Source organism: Mustela putorius, unplaced genomic scaffold (assembly GCF_011764305.1).
Source record: "Mustela putorius furo isolate JIRA1106 unplaced genomic scaffold, ASM1176430v1.1 tig00000198_pilon_pilon_pilon, whole genome shotgun sequence".
Lineage (NCBI taxonomy): Eukaryota > Metazoa > Chordata > Mammalia > Carnivora > Mustelidae > Mustela > Mustela putorius.
In genome coordinates, this window is record NW_025421311.1 from 3,708,006 (window position 1) to 3,722,404 (window position 14,399).

Genomic DNA, 14,399 nt, shown 5'->3' on the forward strand with positions numbered 1-14,399 from the left:
AAAATACTACCCCCTTGACCTCATTCCCCACCTTCCTACCCCCCTCCCAGAGCAGGCTCTTCTTGTCACCATGCCTGTATCTTTCAATAATGTGTTTCTTTTGCTTTTACTTGAATTCTCAACTGGAGGCACAAATTCCTAGTGTCAGGTTTGCTCCTCTGCTCCCAGTCCACTGGGGGCTCCCTTCCTGCTCTGCTTGGCCCCAGCGGAACTAGGTTGTAATTTTGCGCTCACGCTATTAGACTGACTTAGAAGATGATGTAACACTGTGTACAGCGGAGTGGTGGGGTGTTCTCTCACCCCATACCGCATTTTGAGTTCCCTGAGTTAACAGTTGACTTTGTTTGCATAGGTTCCTACAAGCTTACTGCTGATGTGACCACAAACTCTGCTAGATATAGGGACTTGTCAATATTATCGGTTTCATCTATTTTCTGAAAGAAATTGTTTCTGGGGCGATGTGTTTTGTCCAGTCTGGACTTGGTCACTTCTGTGGCTGCTATAGCCATCATCCTGAAATTGCCTCTCCCCTCCATTGGATTCCCAGATTTCCCATGTCCTCTGTCTCCTGTCTTAGCATATCCTCAGGTAGCTTCCTAAGAACAACGGGGACAAGGGAGATAACATTTCGAGACTTTATACGAGGAAGGTCATTCTCCTTAGTGGTAAGAGACTTAGCTGCTGCCGACACAGATGCTCTATTTCCCTCACCACAAAAGCCCAGTATTTGGTCCTGCTAATTGTTGAATCCTCTGCTGCGCTGGACCACAGTGCTGTTGATCCTTAACTATGTTTTGCTGAGTCCAAAACCATTATTTGCATTATACTGTACTGCTCAAGTTTCATTGGTTTCTGTTAATAGTTTCTTGCATAGGAACTGATGGATTGATTTGAGAAATGGATCTATTAGGTATGTGTGCATATTCATGTACCCCTTACAGTTTAAAACTCGGGAATCAAGTAGATTTGGATAAATTTTCAATTAAGTTTTTCATTATCCTTACTACTCAGTATCAGAAACCAGTTCGATTTGGGTAACCCAATAGCTCCTCACCGGCTGAACTATTGCCATCCGAACTTGAAGATGAAATAGGTTCATACGTAAGTATGTAGGTACATGCATCTTTGATCAAAAATACGTCTGAAAACAGTTAATCAAACAACATTCAATTAAAGGGGAGATAGAGCTAATTTCATTTTATGGCGGAACTAAATATGTCATCATAGAGTTTGTGGATGTGAGGTTAGCAGAGGTCTTTGGACATATGTCCAGTTAATATCAAGTGGCTTCTCTGTCCCAAGGTATTCATTCATATGTAGACCGGCTCTCTCCCTTGGTAAGTGCTTCAGAAGTGTCGAGCTAGTCAGCCCTCAGAACCTTTTTATTGATGGGGAATAAAAGGTAGCGTGATGTTAAGGACTTAGTTAAAAATCCTGCATCCGTGGAATAGCAGACTCAATATTTGGACCAGATAGACTAGATACAGAGTCTGAACTCTAATCTACAGAATTCAGGGGCATGCCAGTAAGTGTTCTAACAAGCACTCCTCAGGCAGGGAGGTTGCTGGGGGCCTTTACTGGTAGCTGGTGCTGATTTCATGAAATAGTGCCACGTGGTAACCGTAGCTTAACTGTGTTTTGCAGTATTTACTTCAGATTGCTCCCCCACACACACATGCAGCTGAAGACCTCCCATGCTCTCCCCCTTAGGCCTGCCCTCACCAGGGACAGCCTCTCTCACTGGTCATTGTTTGCACTGAACCCCTTAGGTATGTACCTTACAGAATGTGTAGTGTCCTGTACTCACGTCCTGTATTTTCCTGTTAGGGTGGAAATACCAGGATCAGATCTCTGGGTGTTATTTAGAAGTGTAACCATGTGGAATAACGAGCTCACTGGACCCAGACTTCTCAGGGTGCGCTGTGGTGTGCTAGCATCTGGGAAACAGTGTTGTCCCTAGCTGTTACATTTGCACATCTTCCAGCTCAAGACGGCCCAGCGTGGAGGGGTGAGGCCATGCAAGAAAGTGGAGATCCTGACGGCACCCTTTTTTCGTCTGTGGCTACTTTGCACTTTTCCGTGCTCCTGCTCGTGCAGGATAAGCAGGGAGCCCCCCTTACACCACTTTCCGGCCTTCACCCTGCTCACTACGCCAGAGTTTCATTAATTACTTGCACTGTATTAACCAGAGTCCCCTTGCCCTGTTGGCTTTTGCAGACGGGAGAGGCCATTAGGCGAAGACGGGGCGGGAAGGAAGCGTTCAGGGTGTTTGTCCCCCCGTCCCCCTGCCGGACCATGGCCTGGGGCTGCACTGGGCCATCCCCTTCCTCCACGGTCGGTTCTGGTGGTTTCAGTTCTGCACTCAGCCCGGACGGGAAGCAGGTGAGCGGGCGATCATCTGAAGAAGCACGAGGAAGCTCCGCGAGGGTGGAGAGCGAGGAGCCTTTACGACGTCACAGAGCCGTGGCGCGTGCTGACGTCATCGCGCGGAGCCGTGTTCCTGTCTCACACGGTGCCCTGACGGGTGAGCGCGGCGGTGAAGGTAGGGTGAGCGGGAGTCGGGTCCACGCCGCTGCGTCCTGGCGCTGTGCTGTCCCGCTTGCTCCCAGTTACCGTTCCGAGGGGTTCATCTCTGCTTTATGCTGGCTGCGGCCTGCGTTTGCATGCGGAGCGACGAGCCGCACGCGCCCTGTAGGACCCCTCGGAGCTCGTCCTCACCTGCCGGTGCCGACCTCTCGGGCTCAGGAGCCACTCCTCGCCTCGCCTTCTTGGCAGGTACTTCTCGCTCGAGCAGCTCGTGCAGCATGCAGCGTCTCCGTCTCCGCCGGGCGGCCTCCAGCCTCGTCCGCGCCCTCCCCACCGGCCTCTGCGTCCCTCAGTGTGCAGGAACTCAGACCGGGAGCAGCGCGGGGAAACTGCCTCCGGGGGGTTCTGGGTGGGCCGGCGCTTCTCTTGGACGGAGAGACTCGTAGCTTCCTTGCGGATGGGAATGGACATCCGGGACTCGACGTTTGCTCACGTTCTCACGAGTGCTGGTTGGGCGCGCTGAGGGCTGTGACGTGGCGTCACTGGCCGTGGTGGGGTTACAGAGCCTGGGCGGGTCGGGGAGGTGGCTGTTTTGGACATGCACACGGGAAGCAGGAGGGATTGAAAGCAAGGGCGAGGTTAGGGCGAGCCGTGGAAAACTTCAGGCAGCATTGGGGGGGGGGATCTTCTGTTTTGTGGCGGCAGAAGCAGCTCCTCCTGTCCGAGGGACGTGCCCCAGGCCCCCGCTGCCCCAGGCCCCCAACACAGAAGGTTTCAAGGACTTCCCCTAAGACAGTTCTGTCATGAGGGATAACAGCGATGCTCGGGATGCAGGACAGTCACCCATATTTATTTCCTGGAACGTGACAGGCTGCCGGCACCCCCAAACAATACAGGATCGGGGCCAAGGGAAGGTGCCTGTGCAGAAGAGTTGCAGGAGATCACTTCACACTGGGAGGAGTCTGGGGAGCAAGTGTGGGACTGGGTTCTAGGACTGTTAAACCAAGAGGGATGATCTAAGGTGCACCAGACATTGACATAGATGTACTCCCACAGGAAATGTGCGAACCTGGGGATGGTGGCAGTAGTGACCGGATGACTGCCTCCAGTTGAGGAGGTTGAAGTGTCAGAACCTCCCTGGCGTGCTATGAAGGTAAGACTCCGAAGTCGGAGGGAGATGGGAATGTGGATCTTTTCCCATACATCTGCTCCTTTACCATAAACCAGGTGGCTTACAGGAGTGGACACATACTCTTTCACAGTTCTGGAGGCCAGAAATCCAAAAATTGGCTTCTCTGGACTGAGACGAAGGGGTTAGCAGAGCTGTCCTTCCTCTGGAGACTCAGGGCTCCAGGGACAGTCTGCTCCTCGCCTCGGGTAGCTCTGTGTGCCTGCCATCTTCCCTTGGCTTGAGTCCACATCCCTCCAGCCTGTCTCCATGGACGCACTACCACCTCTTTTGTCAAATCTCCCTTTGCCTCTCTTTTAGAAGGATACTTGGGATTCCATTGAGGGCTCAGCCAGATAATCCAGGATTCAAAATCCTTACATAAATCCGAAGGATGGGACCCAGATCCCAGGTATTAGGATTTGATTTCTCTGATGGCCATTATCCAGCCTCCTACAAGACGTCCTTTAATAGGGAAATGGTTATCGGTGCCAGCTGCGTACCATGGGATTCTAACCAATGAGCGATGAAAAGGAACACACTACTGATACACATTACAACCTGAACGAATCTCCAGAGAATGATGCGGACGGGGAAAAAGCAAATCCTGGAAGGTTGCGTGCCATATGATTCTATGTGTATAACATTCTTGAGATGACAATATTCGAGAAATGGCGAGCAGACAAGCAAGAGCCAGGTGGGAAGGTGGTGGGGATGGCCGTTGTCAGAGGACTTCCGGGATCCCAGTGGAGATGTCGATGTTGTTTCTTGAGTGTGTCACTATCAAAGTCCTGACGGTGACAGAGTTCTGTGGGCAGAGAGGATGGAGGATTCTGCAGTGTTTGGCAGCCCCACTCTCAGCAACCTCACACCTGCCCACCTACAGCTGTTCGCACAGCTCTGGCTTGGGTCCTGTCCCTGCAGTGCAGCCTTGTGCTAACCGCAGCAGTGGTAAGCCACCTCCGCCCTCTCTCCCTCGGCAGAAGCATGGCTCCAGCCGTTCCCCCCTTTTTTCTGATGGGGGCCATCCTCTGTGGTAGGTCGCTGTTTCGCCTGCCTGAGGGAAACGGTGAACTTCCACCTGCCACCACCCTTGTACTCATTTTACCTTGTAGCACTGTTTGCACCTGGTGCCTGCGGATCCTTTCGTCATCCTCTCTTAAATCCGAGTCTGGGCAGGGATGCTCTCCCGCTTGCTTACCCTTAAGAGGGGCTTCTTCCCTTGTTTATGAATGATATCATAAAGCTCACAGTGACGTCTCATGCTCTGATTTAACTCATTGACACCATTTTACAGACATGGTAATTATTCCTTTTCTTTTTTAAAAGATTTTATTTCTCTATTTGACAGACTGCAAGCAGAGGGAGAAGCAGACAGATGCCCCACTGAGCAGGGAGCCCAACACAGGACTTGATCCCAGGACACTGAGATCATGACCTGAGCCCGAGGCAGACACTTACCAGAAGGAGCCACCCAGGTGCCCCTATTCCCTTCTTGAAAAGACACTTTTTCCCCCACGTGGCTGGAAGGACGTGGCTGGTTACTCTCTCCTCCTCCCACGCCCAGGGCCATGGCTTACCGACATCTCTATTGCTTCCTCCTCATCTTCATAAATTGTAGGAGAGACCCAGTCTTGGTCCTGGCACCTTGTCTGACTTCCAGCCATACCCATTCCTGTAAGAGCTCAGCTCTGACTTCTCACCTAGGCCTGCTGGGGCCTCCAAGGCTGGGTTGGTCTTTTGCCCACAGCTCTTAATGTCTCCAGACTCACAACTCCACCAGCGTACTGCACACGTCCTCCCCATCCTCTGGAGCCCGTTCCCCACCCCCCCACCCCACCCCAATCTCCTCTCCTCTCAGCAGACCCTTGTTCCCTCTGCGGCAGTCACTGTGCCCCCTCCTTGTTCTCTGAGCATGCTGGGCACACTCCCGCTTCAGGGCTTTGCACTCACGTCACCTCTGTCTGGAATATTCTCCCACATAGCCACGACTCCTCATTCCCATCCTGCCTTTGCTCAGACATCACCTGATGAGCAGGGCCTTTCCCAACTACAATATCTGACTGAAAATGGCTCTTTGACCTACCCCAACAGCTGACCTCGCTTCCCAGATTTCATTTCTCCTTGGTACTTCGCATCCCCCATTTTCTTCCTTGCTTCCTGTCTGTCTGGTGCTGCGGTCCCTGCCAGGCTATAGGCGTCCTGGCGTTCAAGGACCACACCAGCTCTGTTCACTGCTCTGTCCCTGGCGTCCTGCAACTGTGCCTGGCTCATTGGAAGGTTCAGAAACCATTTGCTGAGGGAGTCGATGTTGGGATTTTGTATTCATTTGCAGGGCAGCCATAATAAAGTCCTGTGGACTGGGTGACTTCAGCAACAGTTTATTTTCTCACAGCTTAGATCGAGGTGTGGGCAGGGTGGAGTTCTGGCTTGGGGACCACCTCCTTCTTGCCCCTCACACGTTCTTCCTTCTGTGTGCCGGTGCCTACTCTTCTCTCGGAAGGACGCCGCTTATTTTGGATTCAAACCACCCCAGTGACTCATTTGACCTTCACCACGCCTGTTAGGATCGATATCCAAACACAGTCACCAGGGCAGCTAGGATTTCAACGTATGAGTTTTGTGGGCATATTCATTCCATAACAGGTTTCTCTGTGGTACCTATGTAGGCACTTCTCAGATGTGTTTTTTTTCTGCTTCCTTTGCCCCCCGTTATGTGCCCATCCAGTGCTAATCCCATTTGCTCTTATCCCAAGTTGTAACTATACTCTATGTAACAGTGCTTGTCTCTTCCCTCTACCTCCAGGTTCTCAGTTCCTGGCCTTGTGCTAACACTTGAATTACAAGGGAGCCTGGGTGGCTCAGTCATTAAGCATCTGCCTTTGGCGCAGGTCATTTCTGGGGTCCTGGGATCGAGCCCTGCATTAGGGTCCTTGCTCAGCGGGAAGCCTGCTTCTCCCTCTCCCCCTGCGGTGTTCCCTCTCTCACTGTCTCTTTCTCAAATAACAAATAAAATCCTAAAAATAAAAAGCGAAAAAACAAAAAACAAAAGCACTTGAATTACATTCTTAGCTTGAACATCAGGACCTCCCTCTAAGCTAAGTATGATTCCTCTCGTTTTAAGAATATAAAACCTGAGGCTCAAAAGAGAGTAAGTCATGTTTCTGAGGTCACAGGCCTAGTAAATGGGGTCATTCTGGTTTTAACTTGGCTCTCTTGGGCTCAAAAGCCCACTTCCTTTCCTGCCACACAGTCTTCCACCTTATATCTTAGACGCAGTAGTACCTTTAAAGTTGGTGTCACATTTCAGGAAATGGGAGTAAATTTAGAATCTGAGTAATTATACCCACAGGTTGAATTTGAATCTCCTGTCTTTTTTTTTTTTTTTTTTTAACTGCTGCAGTTTATGTTATCCTTAATGATTATCTAAATTTATTCTTTCCTTTGCAAAATTTAGCAACTAAGAATACTAAGAAAGTTTGTTTCCTATTTAAGAGGTCAGAATTATACAATGAATTCATAATGTCAAGGCAATAGCTGTTATTTTATTCTAAAATATAGAGGAAAAGGTCATTGCTTTTGTTATAAGGGTTTAATACGTGTTCTTGATAACATGCCAGAGCTCTCAGTGAAAAACCATCGTAGGCTTTGAAAGTCAGTTATTTATAGTTAGGAGAATATCGTTCTCTATTTCAGTGCAGCTGAAAACAGAAATTTAAAATTCTTCTCCACAGATACTTGTATTTTAGAATGAGCTTTGCTTGGAAAAGTATATCATGTTTGCATTAAAAAGTTTATTTCCACTGCATACAAGTTGTGCAGTCATTAAATCGACAGGGACATGGGTGTCAGTTCTTTTCGTCTTGATCTGCAGATGGCAATACGACCGGTCCCCATGTGGCTCCTCAGACCTGATGAGCTCCAGTCTTCACTTGGTTCTTCCAGACCACTGCTCTGAGCTCATGGATGTTGATTGAGTGACCACTTCGGGGTTGTTTTAAACTGACATCAGGGCACAAAGATGGCTTTTAAGTTGTGTATGAGGAAGCTGTTGGTTCTCTCTTTCTGCATCTGCATTGCTCCTAAACATAGAAGACCAGACCCTCTTAGCCAAACAAATTTTGTTCAAAGCAAATGCAGCTTACGAAGGAGCTAAAGGCTTAGATAATAAATCAATACTTTTGGAGTCTGATGTTGATTTAGGGACTTAAAATCAGTCTAGGATAAACCTGTAGACCGTAACATAACTGTAATGACAGATAACTAACACAGAGAAACAGCCTGAATCTTCTAAGCATAAACTACTGTTGGTTCCTTAGAAACCCCTCATATGTTAAGTTGACCATTAAGTTGAATGAAAGCATTTATCTTATAGTTATGTGGAAGAGATGAGCATACTATCTTAGCTAGTAAGGTTTGGTATATATCTTTGTTGTAGACCTATTTTTCTTTAGTGATCAAAGAATTAATTTGAGGTCTATCTTTTATTCGGGTATTCAGGGTTAAGATAAGTAACCTGAAGGAAATTAATTAAGACCACTTTAGAACTGAGCTAGACTAGAAAAGCCAGATCCTAGAGTCATGATAAAGATGGTTTAAAACTTCCTTTTCATCAGTAAAAAAGAGGACAATTCCTGGATGGCAGTCATCGTGTGGAAAAGAGTTTCTGGGGTTCCCTCCAAAAATGGCATGTGATTTTGAGTCAACCATACAGCCTCAGTGAATCTACTGTCATAGAAATGGTCGTTCCAATTTCAATACTGTTGTCGCTTGGAATAGTCTGCAGAGCTGATCTCCTTTCAGCTTTTGGGCATGATGAATTTACTGAAGAGAAAACATGTTTACCTCCTTCTGAAACCTACTCACATTTGTGTTTAGAATGATCATTAAAAACAGTATTTCTAAAAATGGTTGATAAATTATAAGTCAAGAAAAATTTTTTTGTGAAGTTATCAAATAGTGTTCCCAAAGTAGTTATTTTACAATTTACAGGAAAATCAGTCTTCTGTGCTCTTAGTGTGTTTATGTTATATCCTATTCATTTGTGTTTTATACTATTTGTGGGTGTGTGGGGGTGTGTGTGTGGAAAATGTGAAGTATTTGGTCATTTAAAAGCTTCAGTAATTTAGAAAAAGTCAACCAGAAACAAACGCAATACACTTCTGTCCAAAATAATCATGCAGATTTTCCATCATGAGAAATAGTTGATTTATTTCACATGAATTTTCTTTCCTTTCCTTTTTAACAAGCCACATCATAGAAGATTTTTCTTTCTGATAACCTTGAGGCAGATTTGTCAGAGCACATGGCCCATATTTATGAGGAACCTAGGAAGTTAAGAAAGCCACTCAGATAAAAAGTTTATTGGGGACTCATGATGGGTTTGGATTTTTCAACAACGTTGTGTCAAGAAAGCTTTTGTTTACCAGGTTTGTTTTATAGAGTGCACCATATTTTCTGGTTCTAAGAAGGAGTTTTAGCTACCACCAAGTCAGTATTTTCCAATAAAAACTTCGAGCCCGACATATTCATACCTACCAGAATTTTCTCTCTGGCAGACCAAATTAAATACTGCCATTGCCCTGCTTGAAAAGTAGGATTAGATCCCTCTGATCTTGTAGGTTCAAGTATAAAATCCTTCACAGGGCATCCAGCACTCCAGTCCCAGCCCCTCTGTGTCTTCCTTCCTCGGCTGTCCCCACCACACTGCTGCTGAGCCACACCAGGTCCTCACGGCTCACCACAACCTCCAGCTCTTCACTCTCTGCCGCTTCTGTTCCTGCCCTTTCCAGCTTCTCGGTTTCAGTTCCACTTGCAACCACTGCTGTCGAATGGGCTCTAGAGCTGCTCTGCAGTCATACCGCGTTTCTTGGGTCCACTCCCTGGGATGACTGTTCCACACCTCTCTCCGCCCCCCGCTCAGTTTACATCAGCCTCCATCCTTATTCTCAGCGGATTCCTTTGTTCCCTATTGCACTGAAAAAAACAATCCTTTTGAGGAGACCTTCCCCAGCTACCCCATGCTCCCTCCATCACATCCACCCATCGTGCTGCACTGTTCCCCTTCGCTCTGCCTTCCCTCCTGCTGCTAGAGAGGGATTGTCCATGCCCCTGCCTGAGGCCAGCCCCTCCCGCCTTGTATTAGATTCAGTTAGATTCATAAGATTCAATTCCTTCCCCCTTACTTTGGTATTTCTTACCTCCTGGGCATGTCCATATCCCCTCTTTACTACCGCATCCCCCAAAGCATAGAAACATGTTATGGCTCTTCCCATAAGAAGAAAATCCCTCTTTTGAGATCCTGTCGGTCACCCTTAGATACCATCCCATGTTTTTGTTCTCCTTTTCTGTCAGAACTGGAGACAAATTCATTATTTCCAGTTTCTCTCATCCATGGCCTCTAGAAGCTTCAAATCAGTCTTCTTTTTTTCAAAGATAACAAAGACCATTTTGCTCCCTGTTTTGGGGGACAGTACTAGCCTTCATTCTTTATTCATAGTCTTTGTCTTACTTGACCTGTCAACACATTTAGCTCAGTGTGGATGCTCTCTGGTGGGGACTGACTGTTTGGGTCCTTCCCTCAATTTATATGTTAAAATTCTACTCCCCTCAATGTGATGATATCAGCAGGTGGGACATTATTAGATGTGTTCCTGAGGGTGCGGTCCTTATGGATGCGATTAGTGCCCTTGGAAGAAGAGACAAGAAAGAGCTTGTCTCCTTTTTCTGCTTTTGCCACATAAGGACATAAGAAGAAATCGGCACCCCAGAAGAGAGCTCTCCCCAGAATCTGCCCATGCTGCTCCCTGATCTCAGACTTCCAGACTCCAGAACTGTGAGAAATAAATTTGTGTTTTTTAGGCCCCCATACCACCGACGGTATTCTGTCAGATTAGCCATAACTGATCAGTTGATGTGGCTTCCTCTGTTGGCTTGCAGGATTCCCCATCAGTTGGTCTCCTCTCCCATACTGTCCATGTTCACTCAGTCTCTCTGCTGGGTCCTGTTGTCTCCCCAAACCCTAAATGTTGGAAGCTCCCAGGTCTCAGTCCTCTCATCTCTTCTTTTCTCTGTTACCACTCTCTGAAGTACATTTTTCACTGATGATTCTCACATCTCCCTTTGCAGCCCAGCCCTCCCCCTGAACTCATCTATTTCTCTACTTGACATCTTCTCTTGTAGGTCCTCCTGTCATCTTAAATACATTATATTTGAAATCAAAACCTTCACCCTCTAGAAACTGATTCCACTGTCATCTCTCCATAGTAAATATAAGTTTTGTTTTTCCAGGTGTTTGGTTTAAAAATCTTAGAGTTCTTTGGACTCCCTACTTTGTTTTCTACCCTACCCTCATATCCAGTCTGTCAGCAGGTGCCGTTGGCCTTACCTTAAAAATACTTCAAGTCGGGCTGCTTTTCATCATTTCTGAAATTACCACCCTGGGCTAAGCTACCATCATTCTTCACCAAGAACATTGCAGCAGCCTTCTCATTGATACCCTACTTTCTCCCTCTTTAACTTAGTTTGTTTTTTAACACGAAACAAAATCGTCCTTTAAAAACTGAAGTCTGATTATGTTATTCTTGCACTCAAAACTCTGCATTGTCTTCCAACTCGCCCAAACTAAAACCCAAAGTCATTACCACGGCTCAGGAGATCTTATCTGCCCACCCCTGGATACCTCTTTGATCATATTTTCTACTGGTTTCTTCTTCCCTTGCTCCACACCACCTGTATTACCTCTTTGCTGTTCTTCAAACCCACCAAGTTTTTAATCTCAGAAACTTTGCAAGAAACTTGGCAAGCGTTTCCCAGGTGTCCACATGGATCACTTCCTTCCCTCCTCCTGCCCCTTGAGCAAATACTGTCTTACCAGTAAGGCTTTCCCTGACCGCCCTGACTAAAAGTACACCTGTCCTAACTTCTATTTCCCATACTCATCCTGAGCTCATATATCATTTTGCTTCTATTTTTGTCAATTATCTCCTCCTCTCTTCCTTCATTAAGGATTAGCTCCCTGAGGGCGGAGATTGTGGTATGTTCTGTGAATGGCTATATCCCTGTTGCTTTGAACTGGACCCCACTAAATGCTTGTTGGAAGATTGAACACCTTCATACCTTTACCTTAAGTCTTTCCTCTGAGATGTCTTGAATGTTGTTTGCTTAGCAGTTTTAAGAAAATCTTTTTGTGACACAGCCTTCTGTCAGAGAGATTTTCCTCTCTTAGGAAAATAATAATCATCCCTCTCAGAGTGTGCTTACTCTGATCTAAATGCTTTACCTACATTATTGCTTTATTTTACAGATAAGTTGACACAGGAGGTTTAAAATTACACAGGTAATAAGTGGTGGAGCCAGGATATTTTAACCTCTAGGGGTCTGGCTGTAAAGGCTGTGCTTGTAATCATAGTGCTGTGCTGCTTAGAGACAGAAGTTGTGTTAAGTAGAAAAGGTGGATAGAGACTTTGATTTGACTTATGGAAGCCAGCTCCCCTTCATGGTGGAGACAGTGTTGACTGGGTATGGGTAAAGGAGTATGTGAACCTTCCAGGAAGAAAGAACTGAGTTATGATTTCATATTCTGGTGCACTCTTCGTGTTGGAGAGAGAGGAGGACTCTTACTGTCACAATGAGAGCCTGGGCCAGAAGTAGCTGAGTTGTGCCAAGAAGCAAAGAGAGTGGTCTGCTTCCATGATGCAGCAAACCCTGCAGCTCGTGCTAACCTGGCCAGGTTGCTCTCCCGTCAGCACCTGGACAGGTGACCTGAACAACTGGCTCAGGAAAGCTTGCAAAACTGGGCCTATGAGGGCAAGATACCATCTCAGTTGAACTGTATAACCTTCCTCATAGAGCCTTTGGAGAATGTTTCCTGTGCAGAGCTGTGGCCACCTCCAGTCTTCTCTTCAGTTCTTGCCATTATTCCTAAAAAGCTTCCCCTCACAGCTGAAGCCCCTGAGATGACAGGCACTTTCCAATCTGGCTTGACACCCCCACACTGGGGCTGCCATGTGCCTTGTGAATGTGCATAGGTGAGGGGGTGACAGAGCATTGATCCTCGGCGGCCAGGCCCCTTCTCTGAGCGCAGTGCTGGGGACTAGGTTCTTCCGTCCTCCAAGACACTTACAGCTGTGCTGAGATGCTGCCGTACTCCTTAGAATAGCTGCTGAACCCCAAGTACCATGCTTCCAACATAGCCTCTAATGCCACTTTTTAAATACCAGTTGCCGGGATGCCTGCGTGGCTCAGTCAGTCAAGCGTCTGCCTTCGGCTCAGGTCATGGTCCCAGGGTTCTGGGACCCAGCCCCACATCAGGCTCCTTGCTCAGCAGGGAGCCTGCTTCTCTCCCTCTCTCTGCCTGCCTTTCTGCCGGCTTGTGCTCTCTCTCTCTGTCAAATAAATAAGACTTTAAATAAATAAATACATTACACTTTAAATAAGTAAATACATTACACTTTAAATAAATACATTCATACATACATACATACATACCAGTTGCCATGAACTAGTGGGCAAACTGGGTTAGGACAAAACAAAAAACCACTGTTGCTTTGATATATGAAAGAGGAAAGGGTTTGAGAGATGTGGAATGAGTGAACTTCCTCTTGCACCCGATGGTTGGTAACTCAGGCATGGCACAGGTAGGGGCCCATTAAGTGCACTCAAACCTGAAAGAGAGGCGACCAGACATGTTTCAGAATCCATCACTAATATTCCCTTATTGACTTCCTTCAGGATAAATGTTAAACCACTGTGATAGCATTTCCTGGTCTTGATTGTAATTTGTATGTTGTTACTCATTAGTTGATACCTCTGTCTCCCCACTAGCCAGTAAATTCCTCAGCCATCTCTTGCTGGTCTACTTGTCCTTAGACTTAGTTGTGGCTGGCTTAGTAGGACTCTTTTTTTTTTTTTTTTAATTCATTTGACAGAGATCACAAGTAGACAGAGAGGCAGGCAGAGAGAGAGAGAGAAGCAGGCTCTGCACTGAGCAGAGAGCCCGATGCGGGGCTCGATCCCAGGACCCTGGGATCATGACCTGAGCCGAAAGCCGAGGCTTTAACCCACTGAGCCACCCAGGCGCCCCGCTTAGTAGGACTCTTAATATATGCTTCATAATTGATCTACTTATTGAATGAGTACATGGGTGGACAAGTAATAATTTCTCTTTTTAGATTATGTTATTGCTACTGGTTATATATTTTAACAAAAACTTTATCAAGAAATCGTATTATAGGTCAGGAAAGGACAGGTGTTGGCGAGGATGTGGAGAAAGGGGAACCCTCCTACACTGTTGGTGGGGATGCCAGCTGGTGCAGCCACCCTGGAAAAGAGCATGGAGGTTCCTCAAAAAGTTGAAAACAGAGCTACCCTATGACCCAGCAATTGCACTACTGGGTATTTACCCCAAAGACACAGATGTAGTGATGTGAAGAGACACCTGCACCCCAATGTTTATAGCAGCAATGTCCACAATAGCCAAACTATGGAAAGTATTATGCTGAGTGGAATAAGTCAATCAGAGGAAGGCAATTATCATATGATCTTTCTGATATGAGGAATTTGAGAAACAAGGCAGGGGATCGTAGGGGAAGAGAGAAAAAAAATGAAACGATGAAACCAGAAAGGAAGACAAACCATAAGAAACTCTTAATCTCAGGAAACAAACTGAGGGTTGCTGGAGGGACGTGGGATGGGGGGGATGGGG

The 14,399-nt window shown here is 46.8% G+C and overlaps 1 protein-coding gene across 6 annotated transcripts in view; it reads left to right on the forward strand.

The window, feature by feature from the left end:
* Positions 1-24: 24 nt before the first annotated feature.
* LOC101680314 overlaps positions 25-14,399 on the forward strand; it is a 493,234-nt gene continuing 478,859 nt past the window's right edge. For 4 of the 6 annotated variants that reach the window (XR_001181505.2, XR_001181508.2, XR_001181501.2 and 1 more), the window contains exon 1: positions 25-3,679. Coding sequence is in view for 2 of the 6 variants with exons in the window: in XM_013062402.2 (XP_012917856.1) it covers positions 2,017-2,775; positions 3,583-3,639 (816 nt within the window). In the remaining 4 variants the exon portion in view is untranslated. Of the gene's footprint in view, positions 5,089-14,399 lie in introns of those variants that run through there. The other 2 variants (XM_013062402.2, XM_045077519.1) reach the window with 2 other exon arrangements.